The following is a 21,470-nucleotide window of genomic DNA, read 5'->3' as shown; positions in this document are numbered from 1 at the left end:
TTTCTCCTGAGAAATTTGCATGTGATCCTAGGTATGAAGATAAATAAAATCGGTATACAAATTAAACATTTACTGCCAAATTTTTCATGACCCCCACATTCAGTTGCATGACCTCATATGGGGTCATGACTCACAGTTTAAGAAGCTTTACTCTACACAACTGTCTCAAAACACAGATAAGACCATTACATTACCATGCTTGAAAATCTCTGGCAACTGCCTATTGACTCTATGATAAAATATAAACTCCTCAGCCTGGCATTTAAAGTCCTGCACTACTCTGGTTGCCAGCATCTTTGCAGACTTATTTCCTATGACTCCTCTTCATTCCAGCCAAACTGGCCTACTAGCTGTTCCCTTGCCATCTTCCATCTCTGTGCATACATGTATTCCTTCGTCAGCTCTAACTCTTAAAATCTCTGGCTTCCCCATTGTGCATGCTCTCTCCCTCCATAAATCATCTTACATTTATTTACCTGTATTATGTACTGTATGTCTATGCTGGAATGAAGAATCCTAGGAGACAAGAACATGTTCATTTTTTATCTTTGCATCCCTATCACCGAGTATTCTTATTCATAAAAATTAATAAATTCTTCAATTGAATTGCTACCAGAAATACATTGATGATGTGATCAAAAGAATAAGAAAACTATAAAGTGAGGAATTTAACTTAAAAATACAGAAATAAGATTACATTTAAATGAACGATACAACTAAAATAAAAGAATTATGCAACTCTCTATGCTGTCCCTTGAAGCCATTGAATCTGAGCATTTCAAAGAAAAGAACTGATTCATTATGAAAGATTTGGGGTAAGTTTCTAGCAACCAGGCTGTGTTTTGTCTGCTGAGAAAGACTTAGGTATTCACTGTCAAGTAAGCAAAACACACATAAACTTTCTTTTGTTATCATTTCTGTGTCAGTTCCCTGACCTTGCCTCAAACTGCAAAACTGGATTTTGTACATTGGAGTATAAATGTGTTCTGTGCTAGGCCAATCAATTCTTGACCCTAGAAGTCAATGGTTTGTCCTAGCTACTGAGTAAAACTGAATTAGCAAGTATGAAGGGGATTAATGTTTAGGTAGGTAGTCCTGAGAGGTTCTTTAAGATTTAACCCTGAGATTTTATTAACCAATAATAATGGTCTAAATACCACAACATGGCTACATAACCAAATAGAATCTCAAAGAGGAAGGAATATGGGAAGGAGACATGTAAAGAAATCAATGTGGCTCTAACTGGGATCTTTGCTAATGAACCCAAACTTTAAGAGAATTTAGAATGGAAATCACAAAACCTTAGGAACAAAGGCAAAGAAGGGCCATAATACTGAAGGTTTCATGTCAAGTCATCTAATGCTCAGAATAAGCAAAAGATAGCAACACATGAAAAAGGCAACAACCAATATGGGAGGCTATGCATAAAGAAACCAGAAAACAAATGGATAGGCTCCCACTTTGGCAACAAAGGAGTGTGTTAATGGGTGACAAAATAATAAACATTTATTATGTGCCAGACACTGTGCTAAGTTCTTGGGATACAAATACAAGGAAAAAGAACAGTGCCTGCTCTCAAATAGCTTACATTCTAATTGGGGAAGGCAGCTAAAAGGGTGCAGATAAAAGTGGGGGATGGGGAAGAGGGGTCAAAAGGCATAGTGAGAAAAATCTAGATAGTCAGAAGCACAGTTGAGCAGGGAATATAACAGAGCCAGCCTGGACCCATCCCCAAAAGGGAGAGTGCTGACAGGAACTCTTTAATGGAACAAGGGGACCAGCATGGCAGAGGTAAGAAGACAGCTGAAATCGTGTCATGGTGGTAAAGTCTAAAGCCTAGCTTCTTAAACTGTTGGTCATAAACCCATATGGTACCATTTGATGGTAAATATTTCATTTGTATAAGCTATTTCATATACCTATATACCTGGGGTTGTATAAAAATTTCTTGGGTAAAGGGGTTGTGAGTGGCAAAAGTTTAAGAAGCCCTAGTCTAGAGAGTCAGAAGCACCAAGAGGAAGAGAATAAAGCATGAAGTATTAAAAGCAGATCTAACAACTCTGATTCTGCATTAGACTTTTCCAGCAAGAGAAATGATCATCAAAGTAGAAAAGATAACTCACATCATAAAGAGGGAACTGGCATCCCCAATAAATTAAGAGAGAAACTTATGTGGAGCATCCAGGTGCTTTTATATTAAGCTTGCAAGTTCAGATGAATTATTTTTTAGCAAATGAACTTCCAGGTACTTCATCAAAGCTACCATTGAAAATGTTTGAAAATTTTTAGAGAATGGGAAAAGCACCAGAATCCTACAGATGGGCAAATGTACCAGTTTCTAAATAATAATGATATTAATAATAATATAAAAATAAATTCCTTGGAATGATAAAGCAGTCAGCTTGGCAATCCCCAACAAAACCCAAAGAATAGATTTTTAAGCAACTGTGAATTGTGAATTCACCAATCACAAAGCAAATGGCCAGTTAACTAAAACTAAATCATGCAAAACTAATCAAGATAGTTAAGTCTGAACAGTTAAGAAAGCCAGACAAGTCAGTTCCTACCTACTTAAATTCCTTCACCAATCATGAAAAACTACCCAAGCTATCCTTATCCCATCAGGGATAAAGAAGGAGGGGGAAAAGGAACTTAAAAAAAAAAAAGAGAGAGAGAAAGAAAAAAAGAAAAATTGAGAAATGTGATGACTTAATTACAGCTATAGTTGAGAGGATCAAGGAGTCCTACAGCCCTGAAGTCTCAGAGACAGCACTGAACTAGATGTAACAAATTGGTGCTTCAAACTCCATATATCCCTACCCCCTCTCATCTGAGCGGTTAAAGGGCGCAGAAGTTGTTTTGGTCTCTTCCCACCCTAACCCTAATTCCAGTCTCCTACTGGTCTGAGCTCATCATGAGCCGGAAAAAGACTGGCAAATACAGAAGAGCCTAGAGAGTCTAGACCCTTAAAGAAGAATTTCTGCCAACCTGCCCCCAAAAAACTGGTACATAAGCCCAATTGAGATCTCAAAGAAACCCTTGACTCATTGAGAAGCAAGGTACAAGAGCATAGGAAAAACACTATACTCATCCACTTCATTCTGACCATAGCCCAGGGAATTCCTGACCCACCTTGATCCACAACAAAGGATGGTGGGGACTCCCATTCCTTAGGTCCCCATGCCTCACTATCAGCCCACAGCCAAGGGCTAAAAGTTGCTATGTTTCCACGAGGAAGTCAGAGGACCTATGGTCAAAACCTAGTTCTGTCATTATTTGTGTGGACTTAAAACACAGTCTAAGTCTCGATTTTCTCATCTGTAAACTGAAGGGTTGGACAAGAAGAGTTCCAACATCACTGCCACTTCTAAATCTCGTATTCTGTCATGATGAAAAAGGAAAAAAAAAAAAACTAGGTATCATATTTGAGGATATAATCAGAGATCTTCCACAATGGTCCAGATGAGGCAAACAGAATCGTAAAAATTCCAAAATGTGGATTTCTAGGGCATATAATTGTAAAATTAAGTAATTATCAAATAAATATAAAATATGGGAAATTAAAAATAAGTCACATTTAAAGATATAACAGAGGAAACATTTTAAATAAGTAAAACATTAAACTTTTTTTAATGCATAGAAATATTAAGAAAAAAATGACCGTCCAAATTATATACCTACAAACAGGATCATGTTGTTTGGAAAACAGAACTCACTTCAAAGACAAATAGGACCTAGAACAATTTATCAACAATAATCTACAATGAAAGAGATCCATACAATCAGTAAAAGAAAAAAATATAAACTAGTTAAATAAGAGACTAACAAAAATAACACTTTTAAGCTTGCTCATTACCTTTGGTTAAGAGTTGTTATAATGAAGTAAGAATAAAGTATGCAATCTTTCCTTACTCTAACAGAAACAAAGATTTGGGAATAAAAACAGTACTATGGGGCAGCTAGGTGGCACAGTGGATAGAGCACCGGCCCTGGATTCAGGAGGACCTGAGTTCAATTCCGACTTCAGACACTTAACACTTACTAGCTGTGTGACCCTGGGCAAGTCACTTAACCCCAATTGCCTCACCAAAAAACCAAAAAACAAAAAAGAACCTACTGTTATCTACACAAAAGAGTAAAAATCACTAAAAGAAAAAACCTGCATATCTACTATTATAAAATTGTTTCACACAGATGAAAAACAATAACAAAACCTAATGGCAAAGAATATCTATCTAGACTAAAATTAGAGCTTAAAATTCAGGAAAGTATTTATTTAACAAAAAAAAATTGAACTTTAATCAAGAAACCAAGCCCACCTATATACTGCTTTTAGAAAGATATCTATGGGGGGATAAAAGATAAAACTAGATTAAAATTAAGAGACTGATCTAAACTGTATCATGCAACTAGAAGTACAAAAAAATTAGGGGTAGCTATAAAATGTGTTAGGCTATAAGATAAAATGGAATCCAAATTCTCAGAAATGCAAAGGGACAAAAAGACCATTACATAATGGTCAAGTGAATGATGTATAACAAATATGTAACAATTGTCAAGTTATATTTACCATACAAATTGACAGTTAAATTCATAACAAGAAAATTAACAGGGGCACAGATAGAAATAGATCAAAATAGCAAACCAGTAGATTTCAACTTTCTTACTAGAATGTAACAAGTCAAAGTGATTACCAATAAAAGATACCAAAGATCTGAACTGCTAACTGAAGTTAGAATTCATAGATATACAGAGATAAATGAGAAAAGAATACACATTCCTTTCAAGGACAAATGGGACATAGGTAAAAAATGATCATATACTAGGTCATAGTTTAGAGACCCTTTTCAGCCCACAATGCAATAAAATTAAAATTAAATAACAACATGATCCAAGAAACTACATAGAAGCTAATATATGTCTCACAACAATAAAGAGATGGCCTGGTACAATGATAAAGAAATATAATTGGGGTCCAAAACCCATCTCTGCCACTTACTTATTACTAATTGATGTGACCTGGGGCAAGTCAGTTAACTTTGGTATGTCCCAGTTTCCTTATTTGCAAAATTGGGAGGTTGGACTAACTGGTCTCCAAGGTCCTTTCCTGCTCTAAAACTAAGATTCTATGACCAAACCTATAGAATGCAACTAATCCTGTTCTTGGAGATAAATTTCTATCACTAAGAATGGTGGAAAATATGAAGCTCACCACTAATGGCACTAGAAAGAAAGAAATCCCTGGCATTAGACCTGGGATTTCATAATGTATAGGGAATTCTCAAATAAGGAAACTCCCTTTACCATAGCAAATCTGCACCATCCTGGCAACTTAGAGGGTAGCCTAGAATATTTGTTCTCAAATCCAAATAGAAATTGATCATAATGGGCAGCATATTGACTTAGAAAATCACAAATTAACATCATCTATGATGTATTGTATTTTTTTTGTTTGTTAAATATTTCCCAATTATATTTTAATCTAATTGAATGAGTCTGATATCTCTGGTCTAGAGCACTGAGAAGGTTAAGTGACTTGCCTAGGACTACAAAATCAGTATGCTTCAGAGGCAGAATTTGAATCCCAGTTCTTGCTAGCTTTTTTTCTTTTTTAGTGAGGCAACTGGGGTTAAGTGATGGAAAATGTATTATTTAATACTCTGGAAATTTTTTTTTAAATCCATGATTTTGGGGCAGCTAAGGTGGTGCAGCGGATAGAGCACTGGCCCTGGAGTCAGGAGGACCTGAGTTCAAATCCAGCCTCAGACACTTAACACTTACTAGCTGTGTGACCCTGGGCAAGTCATTTAACCCCAATTACCTCACTTAAAAAAAAATCCATGATTTTACTGATGTTGAGTCCCCTCTCCATCAGCAAGGAATACAAACACTCCACACCTCATCCCTTTTCAATTCTAATCCAGGCATTTCTATAAGTCATCTGCAGAAAATGCAAGCAATCTTCTCTCTGTAGGCCATGTGTGTGTGTGTGTGTGTGTGTGTGTGTGTGTGTGTGTGTGTGTGAGAGAGAGAGAGAGAGAGAGAGAGAGAGAGAGAGAAAGAGAGAGAATGAATTACTTTAACAGTAATAGCATATAATTGACATTTCCATCTAGTTTCCCTCACCCTCACTATTGAACTGGTCTATCTCTTTTCCCATCATAACCATCCTTGGAAAGGTCCTTTACAATGAAGGTGTCAAACTCCCAGCCTCCTGTGGCCCAAATAAGATTGTCACTGGGAAATGTTTAATAAAATAAATAAAAGTACAACAAAAGAGGGGCAGCTAGGTGGCACAGTGGATAGAGCACCGGCCCTGGAGTCAGGAGGACCTGAGTTCAAATCTGGCCTCAGACACTTAACACTTACTAGTTGTGTGACCCTGGGCAAGTCACTTAACCCTAATTACCTCCCCCTCCCTCCCCCCAAAAAAAAAGTACAACCAAAGAGACAATATTTATTTGTGGCTTTCCAGGTCAATATGCTGGCAGTAGGGATGTTTTTCTATTTGAATCTGACACCATTGCTTTGTAGCATTTCTTGAATTCAAATGATCCTTAGTTATATGCTACGGTTTAGCCATGACTTTTGGGGTATTTGCAATTTTTATTCTTCCAAGATGTGTGCTCCAAGATTTGCAGCCATATAAAATCACAAGAAGTGCTCATGTTTATTTTTTTGGTTTGTTTTACAGCACTTGTGGTTTTATAGGGGACTCTGGGGCAAAGAAAAGTCCCTCTACTAATACCTATGGCAACTCTTCTGCAACTTATAGTCAATATCATCAACTTACAGTCATGGAAAAACAGTGCTCCCATGGGCAAATAGTCAAGAAATATGAACCAAATTCTCAAAAGAACTGCATACTATTAACAACCAAATGAAAGATGGCTTCAAATCACTAATTATAAGGGAAATCTTTATCAAAACAATGTTGAGGTTTCACTTCACACTGAGAAAATTGGCAAAAGAAAAAGACAAGAGATAGGAATAATCATAGTGGAGGGATAGTAGGAAGACAGGCACACTAATACACTGTTGGTGGAGCTGTGAATTGGTGCAGTTACTCTGAGAAGCAGATTGGAATTGTGCTTTGAGAGAGAGAGAGAGAGAGAGAGAGAGAGAGAGAGAGAGAGAGAGAGAGATTTATAAAATAACAATATACTTTGACCCAAAGATTCCACTATGTGTGTACCCCAAAGAAGTTAAGGTCTCATACACACTATTTTGTCACAGTCACAGCATTTCTATGGATAGTACCACTTTTCTCTCACGACCTAAATGTCATCTTCCAGTTATCTGTCTGTCTCTCTCTCTCTCTCTCTCTCTCTCTGTATGTCTCTCACATACATGCACACATGCACACACAATCTGTTGTCAAGGCCTATCAATTCACCTTCATAACACTTCTCTCCTCTGACATGGCTACCATCTAAGTACAGGCCCTCATCACCTCACACCTGGACTATTGCAATGGGCTGCTGGTTGGTTTCCCTGCTTCAGATCTGCTGTTTCTGCCTTCACAACATCTCTCATATCTCTTCCTTTTGTCAGTACTCATGCAATCACTGGCCTGTTTCAAGCCTTCATCACTTCTTAGCTGTACCGCTGTAATGACTTCCTAATTGTTCTACCCACTCTCAACTCTTCACTGCTGCCAATGTGATTTTCCTTAAACACTGTTCTAGCCACATTGCTTCCCTACTCAACTCCAGTTCCTCCACGCTTCCTAAAAAATAAAACAAATTCTTTCTCTGTTTGAATGTTAAAGTAACTTCAAATCTGGCCCTGGCCTACCTTTCCAACCTCATTGTATATAATTCTCCTTCCTGGCCTTCTTACGGTTCATCTCAAACATACACATGTGCATGTACACATGCATAGATACACACAGACACCCACAAAAATCCCACTACTTTTTCTATCTCTGTACCTTTCTATTGGTTGATCCCCATAGCTAAAATATACTTCACTCACTAAATTACCTTGCATTTGTTTTGATTCATTTTATATGTTTATGTACCTACATATATAGCATTCGATATATACTTATGTCTTCCCCAGTGGAATGCAAACTCCTTAAGAACAGGGATTGTTTCATTTTTGTCTTTATATTCCCAGCCCTTATCACAGTACCTGGTATACAGTTTAATGAATGCTTATTATTTCTATGGAGTCACAGAACTGAAGCCAGAAGGAATTTCAAAGGCAATTTAATCCAACACCATTTCCAGTTTAAATCATTAAAAAAAAAAAAGCTTTCCACCAAATATTTAGGACATATTGCCAATAATGGTAATATTATTGGATAAAAAGCCATGATTATTCTTGTATCTCTTATAAGTAGTTTGCCAGAATAAATCTAAGGAGTCTTGTTACTGTTGCTGTTTGTTGTTCAGTGGTGTCCAACTCTTCATGACCCCATTTGGGGTTTTCTTGCCAAAGATACTGGAGTAATTTGCCATTTCTTTCTCCAGTTCATTTTACAGGTGAGGAAACTGAAGCAAACAGAGGGTTAAGTGACTTTCCCAGGGTCACATAGCTAATAAACCTCTGAGGTCTCATTTGAACTCAGGTCTTCCTGACTCCAGGCCTGGCGCTCTATCCACTCCACCACCTAGCTGGTAGGGAGCCTACCAATCTGCAATTTTATGAGGAAAGTTTGGATATATATCTCTTTCTCCACAAAGCCATAAGGCACAGAGTTTTTGTTTTTCCCTCACATTTATTTACTTATTTATTAGCAATCTAAAGGGAATGAGTAAGTATAAAGGAAAGAGAACTCAAATTGAGCCTGGGATTCTAACTCAGACCATCTCAGCTCTAATACTAAGTATATGGGACTTAGTACAATTTACTTTCTCTCTACACCTTAGTTTACCCCTCATTAAAGTGAAGGGGAAAACTCAGTAATCTCTAAGCTTACTTGTAGCGCGGAATTGTTGTTTTTGTTATTGTTTGTCTTTTATTTTTTTTTGGGGGGGGGGTGAGGCAATTGGGGTTAAGTGACTTGCCCAGGGTCACACAGCCAGTAAGTGTTAAGTGTCTGAGGCCAGATTTGAACTCAGGTCCTCCTGACTCCAGGGCCGGTGTTCTATCCACTGCACCACCTAACTGCCCCTTGTCCTTCATTCTTGAAGAGGACCATGACATCCCGAGGTGACCTCATGACTTGCAGTGAATTGGATTTAAGTAAGGGAGGGCTGTGCAAAGTCACCAGCCTCACTCTCTCTTCCAGGGCCATCTGGGTCCAGTGGCAAGATATGTATCAGGACATGGAGATGGCCCAGATGTTTTAAGAAACTTGCCCAGGGGGTGCAGCTAGGTGGCCCAGTAGATAGAGCACTGGCCTGGGATTCAGGAGGACCTGATTTTAAATGCAGCCTCAGACACTTGATACTTACTAGCTGTGTGACCCTGGGCAAGTTTCTTTCTTTCTTTTTTTTTGGGGGGGGGTGAGGCAATTGGGGTTAAAGGAATGACCATCTCACTCAACCATATTAGTTCCTATTTATCTAGTTTTACAGCCTACAAACTACTTTCTTCACAATGACCCAATGAGATAGGTAATAACAATAATATTTTACCCAGTGGTTAGGGAAGAAATGACTTCTCCAAGGTCATACAAGTAATGAGTTGTAGAGCCAGGTCTATGTGAGGAATGCTTGAAAAGCTATTAACCACAATGCTTTCCAGTTAAGTTAAGTGTACCTAGATTCATATCTGGCAAACTAGTATTAGGGCTAGCCTAGTATTTAGCAATATAATCAAGCAAGTACCATTTCACCATTTTCTCAAATACTGTTGGGAAACTGGGAGTGGGGAAGGGGAGAAAGTGACCAAATTAGTCCTACAAGTCTTTCAAGAATTTTTACTTTCTTACAAAGATGAGAGGCAGTCATCCTCAAAGCCAGGAAGTCCTGGGTTCAAATCATACCTCTGAACATAGTAGCTCTGTGACTCTGGGCAAGTCAATTAATCCATCAAGGCTCTAGGCCAGAGGTGGTCACTCAGCCACATTGTGGGCAACAATCCTAAATGCTGCCTTTACAGATTAAAATGTAATTGGGAAATATTTAACAAAATGAGTAAAAATAGAACATTAATATGTGGTTCTCTAAATCAATGAGGCCCCAAGGGATTCTTATGTATGTCCTCTGGTTTCCATTTGAATTTGACACCACTGCTCTAGGCAACAGCTCAAAGAGGATGAATTACAAAGAAGGAGCCAATTTACCTTCGTAGAGGGTGTTTATTCATGTGGGAGATACCCATATCAATGAAATCACAGGATCAGTGCCCAGCCCTATCCCAATCCTACAAACCTTGGATAAGAGAAATAGGAAAGAAAAAAAGACAATTTTTTAAAAAGGTACAATGTACCAATCCTATCATGTACCAAGTGGATCCCTAATAAATAAATAACTGCTAAATAAAAGTGTGAAAGAGGTGAGGCTTTACAGAAAGAAGAGTAAAAATATCATGGAAAAGAAATGGGAAAAACTGGATAGACATGTGAGTCAACAGGTGGGTTGGAGTAGAAATGTCTATGCAATCTAAAAAGTAACAACTTCTACAAACCTAAAAAAAAGGAAAGCTAACAATAAAGAGACGGAATTTCCTTATTGAGAAAAAAAAAGATACGTTATATAATAGTTGATAGTGGATCAAACTCCTACAATAATATAACAATGGTTTCTTTTTTGTTCTTTTTTCCATCCTAAAGTGATTTTTTTCTTGGAAAAATTCCAGTTTGTGTATCCCCATCCCCTTTCCCTTTTGTCCATTTTGCTGCTCCAGACAATAGGCAGGGCTCAATAAAAACTTATAATGATCAATTCTTCTTCTTGTTAAAGCTCTTAGAAAAGTGTTAAAGAAGATAAAGGTGAAAGCATTCTTCAAAATGAGGTTTGGGCAGGGCAGCTAGGTGGCACAGTGGATAAAGCACCAGCCCTGGATTCAGAAGGACCTGAGTTCAAATTCAGCCTCAGATATTTGACGCCTATTAGCTGTGTGACCCTGGGCAAGTCACTTAATCCTCATTGCCCCACAAAAACAAAAACAAAACAAAAAATGAGGTTTGGGCATTACCTGTGGGATTAGAGTCATAGAATATTGCAGTTGAAAAAGACTTAATAGAAGTACAGGAGAAAACAGTAGACTTGAATTGGAGAAGTGAGTTTTTGGAACAGTTCTGTCATGATTGTGGCCGAGTCATTTAGCCTTTCTGAGCCTGTTTCATCAGTTTTGTTTTTCCAACAAAATGGGCATGTTAATACACAAACTACCAACCTCAAGGATCCAATGATAGCATATCAATCATCATATAAAATTAGCTTAATAAAGAACTAAAGTTCTTACTTTACCAATGAGGAAGCTGAGAGGCCAGGAGATTAAATTATTTGCCCTGGATCACCCAGCTAGAAAAGTGATAGAGGCAAGAGTAAAAAAGAACCTAACTCTCCTGATTCCTGTATCACATAGTTCAGACCATGTTTTAATTTTCATAAATTAAAGATGAATTACACAAACATCTTTTATCACTCATAACACTAGTATGATAAACTCTAATCAAGGAATATGCCCCTCTCCCCATCATGATAGAAATGTGTTTATAGCATATTGCCTTAAGAAAGAATGGAATGGCGGAAGGGGAATGGATCTGTGTTTAAAAATTCAATTAACAAGTCATTTTTAAAGTATACACTAAGAAAAAAAAAAGATCCACTGAGAGCTAGGAATTGTACTTAATACTTGGGATACTGATACAAAAATGAAACAGTCTTTTGCCCTCAAGAGTGTTGCATTGTATTTGGGGGAATGAAAGGCTACAAAATAGGTGGACTAGATACAAAATAAATACACAGTGATTGGAGACTGGGGAGAGGAGTAACAACTGGGGTAAAATGATGAAAGGCTTCTTGAGGGAGCCACTGGTTTCAAGAAGCAGAGGGAAGAAGAATGGGAGAGGCACAAAGGCCAGATACAGCATTTCATGAGTGGAGAATAACAAGTAGCCAATTTGGCTGAAGGAGGGAGAGTAAAAGGGAGGAAGGGAGAGGAGAGGGAGAGGAAGGGGAAGGGAGGGAGAGGGAAAGGGGAGGATGGGAGAGAGAAGAGGGAGGGAGAGAGGGGGGAAAGTGGGGAGGGAGAGAGGGGGAAAGGGGGGAGAGAGAGGGAAAGGGAGGGAGGGGGGGGAGAGGGGAAAGGTGGGGGAAAAGAAAGGAGGGGAAGGGCAGGGGAGAGGGAGAAGAACACAAGATGAAGCCAAATTATGAGGGGCTTTCAATGCCAGGAGTTTGTGTTTTAACATAAAGGAAATGAGAAGCTTCAATCATCCTGACCAAAGGAGCATCATGGTCAGACCTATGATTTAGGAAAATCAATTTGGCAGCTGTGTGGGGAATGGATTAAAGAGAGAATAGATTAGAAATAAGGAGACCAATTAGGAGACTATAGCAATAGTCTAAGTGAGACATGATGAGGACCTGTAGGATGGTGATTGTAATCTAAAGAGAAGGGTGATAGATATTAGAGATGTTTCAAAGGTAAAGTTGATAAGATTTTGAAACTGCTTGGATAGTGGTGGAGCGGGAGGAGTGAGAAAATAAAAAAAGTTGAGTATGACTAAACTATAGAAAGATATAAGGTACTTAGAAGGGCTAGGTTAGGAGCACAAGATAATGGGTTCTGTGTTGTGGAAGGATAAACTTTAATTAACTTAGTATATGGAAGAGTTGTAATCTTCATCTAGTAACCTGACTGGACTTGACTTATTTGCCAGGAAGCCTGCCTTCTACTTTGGGTTCTGCCACTTACTAACCAGGTAATCTTAAGCAAATTTGGTCTTAATTTGCTCATTTGCAAAATTAGAGTTGAACTGGATTTTTTTTAGGGCTTTACAAATTCTGTTATTCTAATTTCAATAAGAGAAGTAGTGGCCAGGAAATCAAATGAAAACAAAATTATTTGGTGGGAGTTGGGGAGAAGAGGAAGAGGCACACACAAAAACACAGAAATACAAGTTCTGTGATTCCTCCTAGGAAACACCTGTTGTGCAAACTCCTTCCTCACCAGATATATCCAATCTATGATTTAGGAAATAAACCAGAGTTACCTGACCCACCAAGAGGTTAAGTTACTTGCTGAGGGCCACACAACTAATGTCACAAATGGGACTGGAACATAGGTCTTCTTGATGCCATGATCAGCAAGCTACCTACTATGGCAAGGTATTGCTACATCTGCTTATTCATATCTACCATATTAATAAACTAAGACTTATATTCTCAAGGCAAAAGCTTATCTGAAGGAATTAAGAGACTGCAACCACCAGACCACCTTGTCATATAACAGTCCCAGAAAGCCACCAGATTGTGCTGAGTACAGATGGCAAAATAATCTGTGTTGCTGAGTCCCTGTGCCTGGAATCCACTCCCTCCTTACCTCTCCTTGGATTAGTATCTTTTGGTTTTCTTGAAGTATCAGCTTCAAAACCAACTTCTACCTGAAGCCTTTGCGATTTCCAGCTGCTAATGCTTTTAGTTATCTTGTATCTATCTACGTATTTACACGTGTGTCTCTCTTAGCTAGATTGTAAACTCCTGGAAGGCATTTTCACTTTTGTCACTGTATCCCCAACACCCCCACAACGTCTAGCGTTTAATAAATGGAGTGTTGATTGATTGTGTTACCCTCATATTTGAGTGAGTTTCTTGTTGCCTACAAAATTTCTCTTCCCATTCATTTATTCATTCACTCTCCAAGGAGAGTTTATTGAAAGGTTACTCTTTTGTGGCGCTGAGAATATAAGGCATTTATATACTTCGAGGATCTTCTTTGGAAGATATGGGGTGTGGTGATACTGCCAATAAGCCCTACCTATGCAATGAATGACCTGGCATTCCTATGACCCCAGCACTGTACGTACCCACTAGTGCTGTGGCACCTGGTGACTCAGGGGTGTAGCTACCCTGCAGAAAGAGCGGGAGACTTACCTGGGGAACCTCTGTTTCAGCTTCCTCAGGCTCTGCCTGGTAGGTGGCACAGCCACGAGGCACTGAGCTATCTCCTCGTACTGGGCCTTGGTCAATATCATGTTTGGCCCGGGAAGGGGGCGGAGGGGAGCGAGAATCCGAGGGGAGTGAAATGACACCAGGGGCCGATGCAGCCCGAAAGGCAACGGGTCTGGGGATGGAGATAGGTGGCACCATGCACCCTCGCTCCCTCTCCTCCCTCAGCACAGCACGCGGCACAGCTGGGGACGGGGAGGAAGGGCACGCAGCAGCGATCCCCAGGCTCACAGCGGCGGCGGCGGCGGCGGCAGCGGCGGCAGTAGCGCGGGCTTTACGCGGGACTGCCCTTACCTCGGCTCTCTGAGCAGCCGCAGAGCGCGGAAGTGAAGGCGAATAGGCGCCATGTCAGTTAAGGGAAAAGCAACCAGGAAGTAATACTGCAAGACTCCGGGCTGCCTGATACTCCAGTACTACAAAGCCCGCGCTGTTGCTGTCTTGCATTCCAGTGCTGGGCCGGGCGGTTTGGGGAGAGGTTCCCTCAGAATCCCTCACCGAGAGCTTCCTTTAGGGGGGAAAATTACCCATGAAGTGCATTGGTTAAGGGACAGGATAGTTGGTGCTCAGCCGAGACCCTGGAAAACGGCTGTTAAAATGACTCGTTGGAGTCCGAGCTCGCCTCTTCTCGGGGAGTGCAGGAGGTGGGGAGCGCAGCTATAGGGAGTGAATAACCCCACAGCCTGGTAGAAAGGGCAAAGGTACAGAGGAATCCCTCACACCTAAGGACAGCCCCAGAGGTCCGGGACCCCACCCCAATTTTAAGTGGCATTGAGTGCCCTACCAAAATCGAGCAACCACAATGAAGAAACTGATTTTGCATTTTGGAAAATACAATTAGACAGAAGTATAGGAACTTCCCCAGGACCAGCAGCACCTTCTGGGCAGTAGTTAATTCTTAGACCTTAATTTACAAACTGGCTTTTTCTCAGTCACAACTTAACAATGCAACTTTTTCTCACTGTGGCACTGTGGAATTTAACTGCTGGATTTGCAGTTAAAAGATCCCAGCTCTGACGTTTACGACCTGAGTGACCTGACAAGTCACTTCACCTCTCAACCTCAGTTCCCTCGTTTTTAGGATGAGGGAGATGGACTAGATGACCTCCAAGGTCCCTTCTCGCTCTTTGATCTACGATTTTCAAATCTTAGGGAAAATTAAATGGCCCTCTGCACACTGATGCATACTTAGCAGCTTGCTTTACTGGGAAGGGAATGGGGGGCATTAGTTGCAATGGGTCAGCTGTTTTTTCAAAAATTTTGTTTAATGGAAGAAAGTACTTGAACTTTGGTTGAATAATACTTAAAACAGAAAGCACAGATACCAGGCCATCATATAGCTTTTAGGTTAAATATTGAGGAAATTTTATAGATTTTTTCAATTCATGTTTAAAAATTTCCTTCTCATTCCCTTTCCTTTTTGTTTAATTGTCACAAAATTCAGCAAGTAGAGAGAGACCTGTCCTTTACTCATCTAGCTTTCTGCCAAATGTTTACATCAGAATGTTTTTTCCCCATATGCTTTGTATCCAGCTCTGGCTGTGTGACACTTGTACATAACTATTTATTTATGGCAGCGGTGCCTGGAGTTGCCACCTGGCTAGTATGTTGCTGACCCTGCCACTACTTTTACATGAAAGCTATTTGATGCTAAGCAGAAGCTGCTTGTTCCCCTATTCCTTACCCTTTCACATCTCCTTGTACCCAATTCATAGCAGTAAGATTTTGATAGAAAACATCAGTTTTGGGATGTTTGTAGAAATTATTTTTTTAAAAATAGCTTTTACACAGCTCCATCCCCTACACTCAGCTCCACATCACTGAAGGAAAAGAGGCACCTTTTAATTTTTGCCAAACAGTCATTTTACTATTTGGTCCCAAATCCAGAAGGTTATTTTGGCATTAACCCAGAAGAACACAGAACACAGACTAAATGACTTAAATGAGTCTCATTTAAGAATCTGTGATTGAGCAATAAACACTCTTGACCATGCAGGGCCTCTGTTGGGAGCGGGGCAGGGAACCCTTAAGACAATTGGTTACAGAATATTTCAAAACTGTTCAGCAACTGGTAATCTGAAAACTGTTTGAATACCCAATAAAATGTTGCTGATGGATAATTTACAAGAACCACCTTTGTCTTTAAAAAGGGAAAGCAGAGCTATTAATATAATCATCCTTCTGTGTAATATATTTTATGTTTATAGGTAAAAAGTTTCTTCGGTGACTATAAGCATAAGGTAGAAAACAAGGAAGCCCAACTTTCTCTTCATTCTTTCCAAAAAGAAATAAAATCATACTAAGCAACATGGGATAAGTAAGCTTAGTTTACTATATAGAAGTCAGGAGAATAATAATAACAAGAATAATAACAATAACTGGAATTGTTATCTTTTTATACCTATATCCTAATAGTATATGGCACACAGTAAACACTATGGGGCTCATGAAAGGCTTCATTTACATTCTCATTTGATCCTTAGGAGAATGGTGTAAACACCAGACATTATTATCATTTTGCAGATGAAAAAACTGAAACAAAAAGGTTAAATGACTTGGCCAGGGTCACAAAATTAAAAGCTGTATGGAGTGGGGGTGGTGGACAGGGGAATGAACAGGAGGGAGGAATTTGAACACAGGGTCATTGACCTATCCCTTTCATCACAAAAAATAAATTTGCCCATCACCCCAGATCTCCACACATTTTTCATACAGTTTTTGGAAAGAAATTAAGATTTATTTGTTAGTTTTTATCCAAGTTGATATCTTCTTATTCTCCCTCTTCTTACCTGACCCCTTACTCCCAGCTTTTTAAGGAACAGGAAATATGATGATTAAATCAATCAATAAGCATTTACTAAACACTTATTATAGTCCAGGCATTGTGCTAAGCTTTGGGGATACAAAGCTAAAAGTGAAAGGGTCCTTACCCCTAAAAAAAAGAGCTTGCCTTAAAAAAAAATTACTTTTATACTATTTTTAGTTCCTTGAATTTTCTCCTCTCATATCTACCCCAATCACCCATGGAGAAAGCAAGAAAAACAAACTTGTTAAAAATATGTAGTCAAGCAAAACAAATTCTCACATTAGTCAAGTTCAAACCTATCTATCTATCTATCTGATGTGGAATGGAATTTAGTGTCAGATTGATCGTGAGTCATCCCAAAAGAATTACAAGACTCAGTGACTCAGTTTCCCAAGTTTTATTGCAATACTGTGGGTGAATGCTAGAAAGGTATCTCTCCAATAAGGAAAGGAAAGGCAGTTTATATGTGTGTGTGTATATATATATATTAGATAAAGTGATTATCAGTCTCATTATAATCATCTCCACCTTAGGGAGGTACAGGGGAGGGCTTCCCTTTCATTATAATATTCTCCACCTTTGGGAGGTACAGGGGAGGGCTTATCCTAATTTGGAGTTCCTGGGCTCCTAAACCAACCCCCAAGGTGCTACCTTTTTCAGTGGAGGTGTGTTTTGGGGGTTTACATGTCACAAGGTGAATCTGGGGACAAATTTAGCCTTTTCTGCACATGTCTCTTTCTGGTTCCCATGCTTAGTTTCAAAACGTCTTCATTTTTCATTAGAATTTCTACATCCTTTAGGAGCAGCTAGGTGGCACGGTGGATAGAGCACTGGCCCTGGAGTCAAGAGGACCTGAGTTCAAATCCAGCCTCAGACACTTGACATTTACTAGCCGTGTGACCTTGGACAAGTCACTTAACCCCAATTGCCTAAAAAAAAAAAAGACTTAAAAAGAATGTATATATCCTGTCTTGTGTCTTATTATTATATGGCCTGACCTTTATGGTGCTGTTATGGGTACTGATCATTGTGGGCATGACAACCCAGCATCCTGACCTGTAAGTTATCCATTAACTAGGGTCTGAATCCCTTTTAGAGCTCATATCTGAATTAAAGATTGGGTCTTAGGTTTTTCTATTAACCCTTTTATACCTCCTACATCATATCTATCTATCCATCTATCTATCCATCCATCCATCCATCTATCTATCTATCTATCTATCTATCTATCTATCTATCTATCTATCTATCTATCTATCTATCATCTATCTATCTATCTATCTATCTATCTATCTATCTATCCATCCACCCACCCACCCACCCACCCATCCATCCATCCATCCATCTATAATCTGAATTGTATCTCCCTGGAAGTGGATAGCATGTTTCATCATGAATTCCCTAGGAAGTATGAGTGCCATCATGTTCCTCAAAATTCCCAAGCCTTTCTAAATTGTTTGAAATAAACTATATTCAAATGGGGGGGGGGGGAACCAATATGAAATATAGGAGATGGATATACTATACAAGATATTTGCTGGAAGGCATACTCTCAGAGGTGGGAGATCAGGAAAGGCTTCATGTAGGAGGTGTCCCTTGATCTGAGTCTTGAAGGAAAGCAGTTCATTTCTTTCTGTTCCCAGAGGCTGAAGTGAGAAGGCAATGCATTCCTGCCTTGAGGGAATGCAAAGGGAGGGAGCAAATACAAAGATATGGAGATAGGAAATGCAGTGTTATATGTTCAGAACTACAAATAGATCAATATGGCTGGATCAAAGAGAGAGCTAGAAGGGGAATTATGAATAAGACCAGAAAGGTAGGAAGCTGGGAGGTTGTAAAGATACTGAAATGTCAAACAGAGTTCATATGTGGTCCTGAAGGTAATAGCAGAGTCACTTGAATTTATTGGGGTGGGGGAGGAAGGTTAATATAATCAAGACCTGCCCTTGAGGAAAATCTCAGGTAGCTATTAGAAGGGATTAGAGTAGGAAAAACCTTGAGACAAGAAGACCACATAGGAGCATGTTACAATAGTCCAGGCCCAGGTGAACGGGATTGGATTTAGGGAGGTGACTATTCTAGAATGGAATGTATAGAAGAAAAGTTGTGGAGATGTAAACAAGATATGTATATATATGGGATAATTGCGAGTGAGGAGTTGAAGACTAAGGTTATGAACCTGAGTGATTACAAGGATGATGATGATGCCCTTAACAGCAAGAGGGAAATTCAGACGAGAGGTAGATTTTGAAGTGCTAGCGAAGGATAATAAATTCTGTTTTGGACATACTGACTTTTGGGACATCCTGATAAAAATATTTAATGGGTACTTTATGAGGCAGGAATGAAGCTCAGGAGAGAGATTAGGGCTGTGTATATAGTTCTGGGAGTCATCTGATTAGAGATGATAATTAAATCTATGGGAACTGATAAGATCAAGGGAGGAAGTCTAGAAAGAAAAAAGGGCCCAGAATAGAACCTTTGGGAATACTTATAGTTAATGAATATGAGATAGTTGATGAATCAGCAAAGTTGACTGAAAAAAGAGATTGGACAGGTAAGAAGAGAACAAGCAGAGAGCAGAGTCAGAAAAACTCAGAGAAGAATATGTGAGAAGAGAGCATGACCAACAATGTCAAAAGCTGCAGAGAAGTCATAGAGGATGAAGAGCGGGACTAAGTCATTAGATTTGGCTCTTTAGAGATCAGGAGTAACAGGAGAGAGAAGTTTCATATCAGTGAAGTCAGAAACCATATTTCAGGGACTCAAGAAAAGACTGTAGACACTGCATGTAGAAAACTTTTGCAAAACCCAAAGCAAAACCCATTTTCACTAAGCAGTTGAGTTGAACCATTTATTCTCTAATGTACCTGGATTATTTTATTTCAATAACCCTTTTCCTTTTACCCTGCCCCCCCCCTTATTGCTTATCTATTCCTACTACTTCTGTACCTGTCATTGTGGTAGTTGTCATCATCATCATCACCACCACCACCACCACAAGTGAAATAGTATGGTACAGACTCTAGAGTCTGAAGTCCTGGACATGAATCCTGTCTCTTCTACCTTTAGCAAGTCACTTAATTTCCATGGTCTTCAATGAGAAGAAGCAGAGGTATAAGACTAAAGTTGGCACTATTAATAGACTCTAGTGAAGTGTTTTTAAGGATAAAGGAGACTTTTGATGGGGTAGGAGGGGATTGTGCATGATGCGGTATTTCTTTGTTTTTATTAGATCCCCAAAGGCAGCAAACCATTTTAAACAGTGTAAGATAAAACATGGAATGACATAATTGTTGAATGGACAGACTCATTTAATCTTAGGATTGGAAAGGATCATAGACAATATCAAATTCAGACTTCTCATTTCACAGATGAGGGAACTAAGGCCCAGGAAAGTTAAATGACTTGCCAACACACAGCTAGTTAGCAAAAGATCTAGGACTGAACCCAGAATTTTGGAATAGTTGTCAGAAAAAGGCAAAAAAAAAAATCTGGGACTAGAAAACAGTATGATTTTTGGTAACTCTTTGTACCTCAGTGTTCCTATTAAATTGGAAAGTCTGTCCTTGCTACTTAATATCTGTCACAAGAATATTTAAGAATAAATAAGGTAGCATATGGGAAGCAGTTTGAGAATTTCAGATTCCCTACTAGAATTAACATAGTTATTTTCTTTGATCTGTTCCTGCTGGTGAACAATTCCTAAAAATAAACTACTCACCTAACTCTTTCAATGTGCCTGAGTTCATACTATATAAAGTACATTTTAGTTATTAATCGGAAGCTAAGACAAATAGGAATTCAACACTACCCATATAATGTACTTGGGATTACTCATTCCTGTGGATCTTAGCCTACTTTCTGACCACTCGTAATACCTCATATTAATTCTAGACAATGGGAAAGAATTACCATGATAGCTAATTCCAGTTTACAAATGAAAAAAGCCCACAAAGAGAGTAACATGCCTTACCAAGGGCTGCTTTATGCAAGATAAATGATTAAACTGACCTGGGTGAATTATAGCTACTTGTGGGACTTCTGATTTAATTTCTTTGTATTGCCTAAGGAGAGGTGGAGCAGATGAAATAATTTTCTTGACTGGTTCCTTTTTAGGGGAAGACCAATGAAGAGAAGAGAGGTAGGAAAGAAGGAATTTATCAGGAAGACCAATTTAATGTGATTTTTCTAGCAGCAAGGTATAGAATTGTTCACATCTAGCTTCATGACCTATCAACAAATTTTGCTTTTTTTCCAGCAAAAAAACTTTCACTTCCTTTTTCTTGTAAGAGATTAGAGTCAAGTTTTCTTTTAATAATAATAATCTTTCTTACTATCTCTTTCCTTCTCCCTTAGAAACATTTGCAATTATATTATTATAATGATTATTGCATGAATTCAGAAAATGGCATGTCAAATCCTCAAATGCAATTCAATGGTTATGTGCATGTATAGATGTAATATATATTGTATAAATATATATACATATATGTATATGTGTATGTGTCTATATATGTATATGAGTGCATGTGTGTTCCATTCAACAAGCATTTATGAAACACTTGTCCCTACCTTCAAGAAACTGAGGGAAC

The 21,470-nt window shown here is 38.9% G+C and overlaps 1 protein-coding gene across 5 annotated transcripts in view; it reads right to left on the bottom strand.

Annotated features, from left to right (window-relative positions):
* CDIN1 (CDAN1 interacting nuclease 1) overlaps nucleotides 1-21,470 on the bottom strand; it is a 295,396-nt gene that overhangs the window by 267,333 nt on the left and 6,593 nt on the right. For 2 of the 5 annotated variants that reach the window (XM_043987890.1, XM_043987891.1), the window contains exon 1: nucleotides 13,998-14,336. The exons of 1 other annotated variant lie outside the window; for it this stretch is intronic. In XM_043987890.1, the coding sequence (XP_043843825.1) occupies nucleotides 13,998-14,213 (216 nt within the window). In that variant the 5' untranslated portion in view covers nucleotides 14,214-14,336. Of the gene's footprint in view, nucleotides 1-13,997; nucleotides 14,337-21,470 lie in introns of those variants that run through there. 2 more of the 5 variants (XM_043987892.1, XM_043987894.1) reach the window with 1 other exon arrangement.

The sequence above is a fragment of the Dromiciops gliroides genome, chromosome 2, assembly GCF_019393635.1.
Source record: "Dromiciops gliroides isolate mDroGli1 chromosome 2, mDroGli1.pri, whole genome shotgun sequence".
Classification (NCBI taxonomy): domain Eukaryota; kingdom Metazoa; phylum Chordata; class Mammalia; order Microbiotheria; family Microbiotheriidae; genus Dromiciops; species Dromiciops gliroides.
The sequence above is the reverse complement of the archived record's forward strand: the minus strand, read 5'-3'. Positions and strand labels throughout refer to the sequence as shown.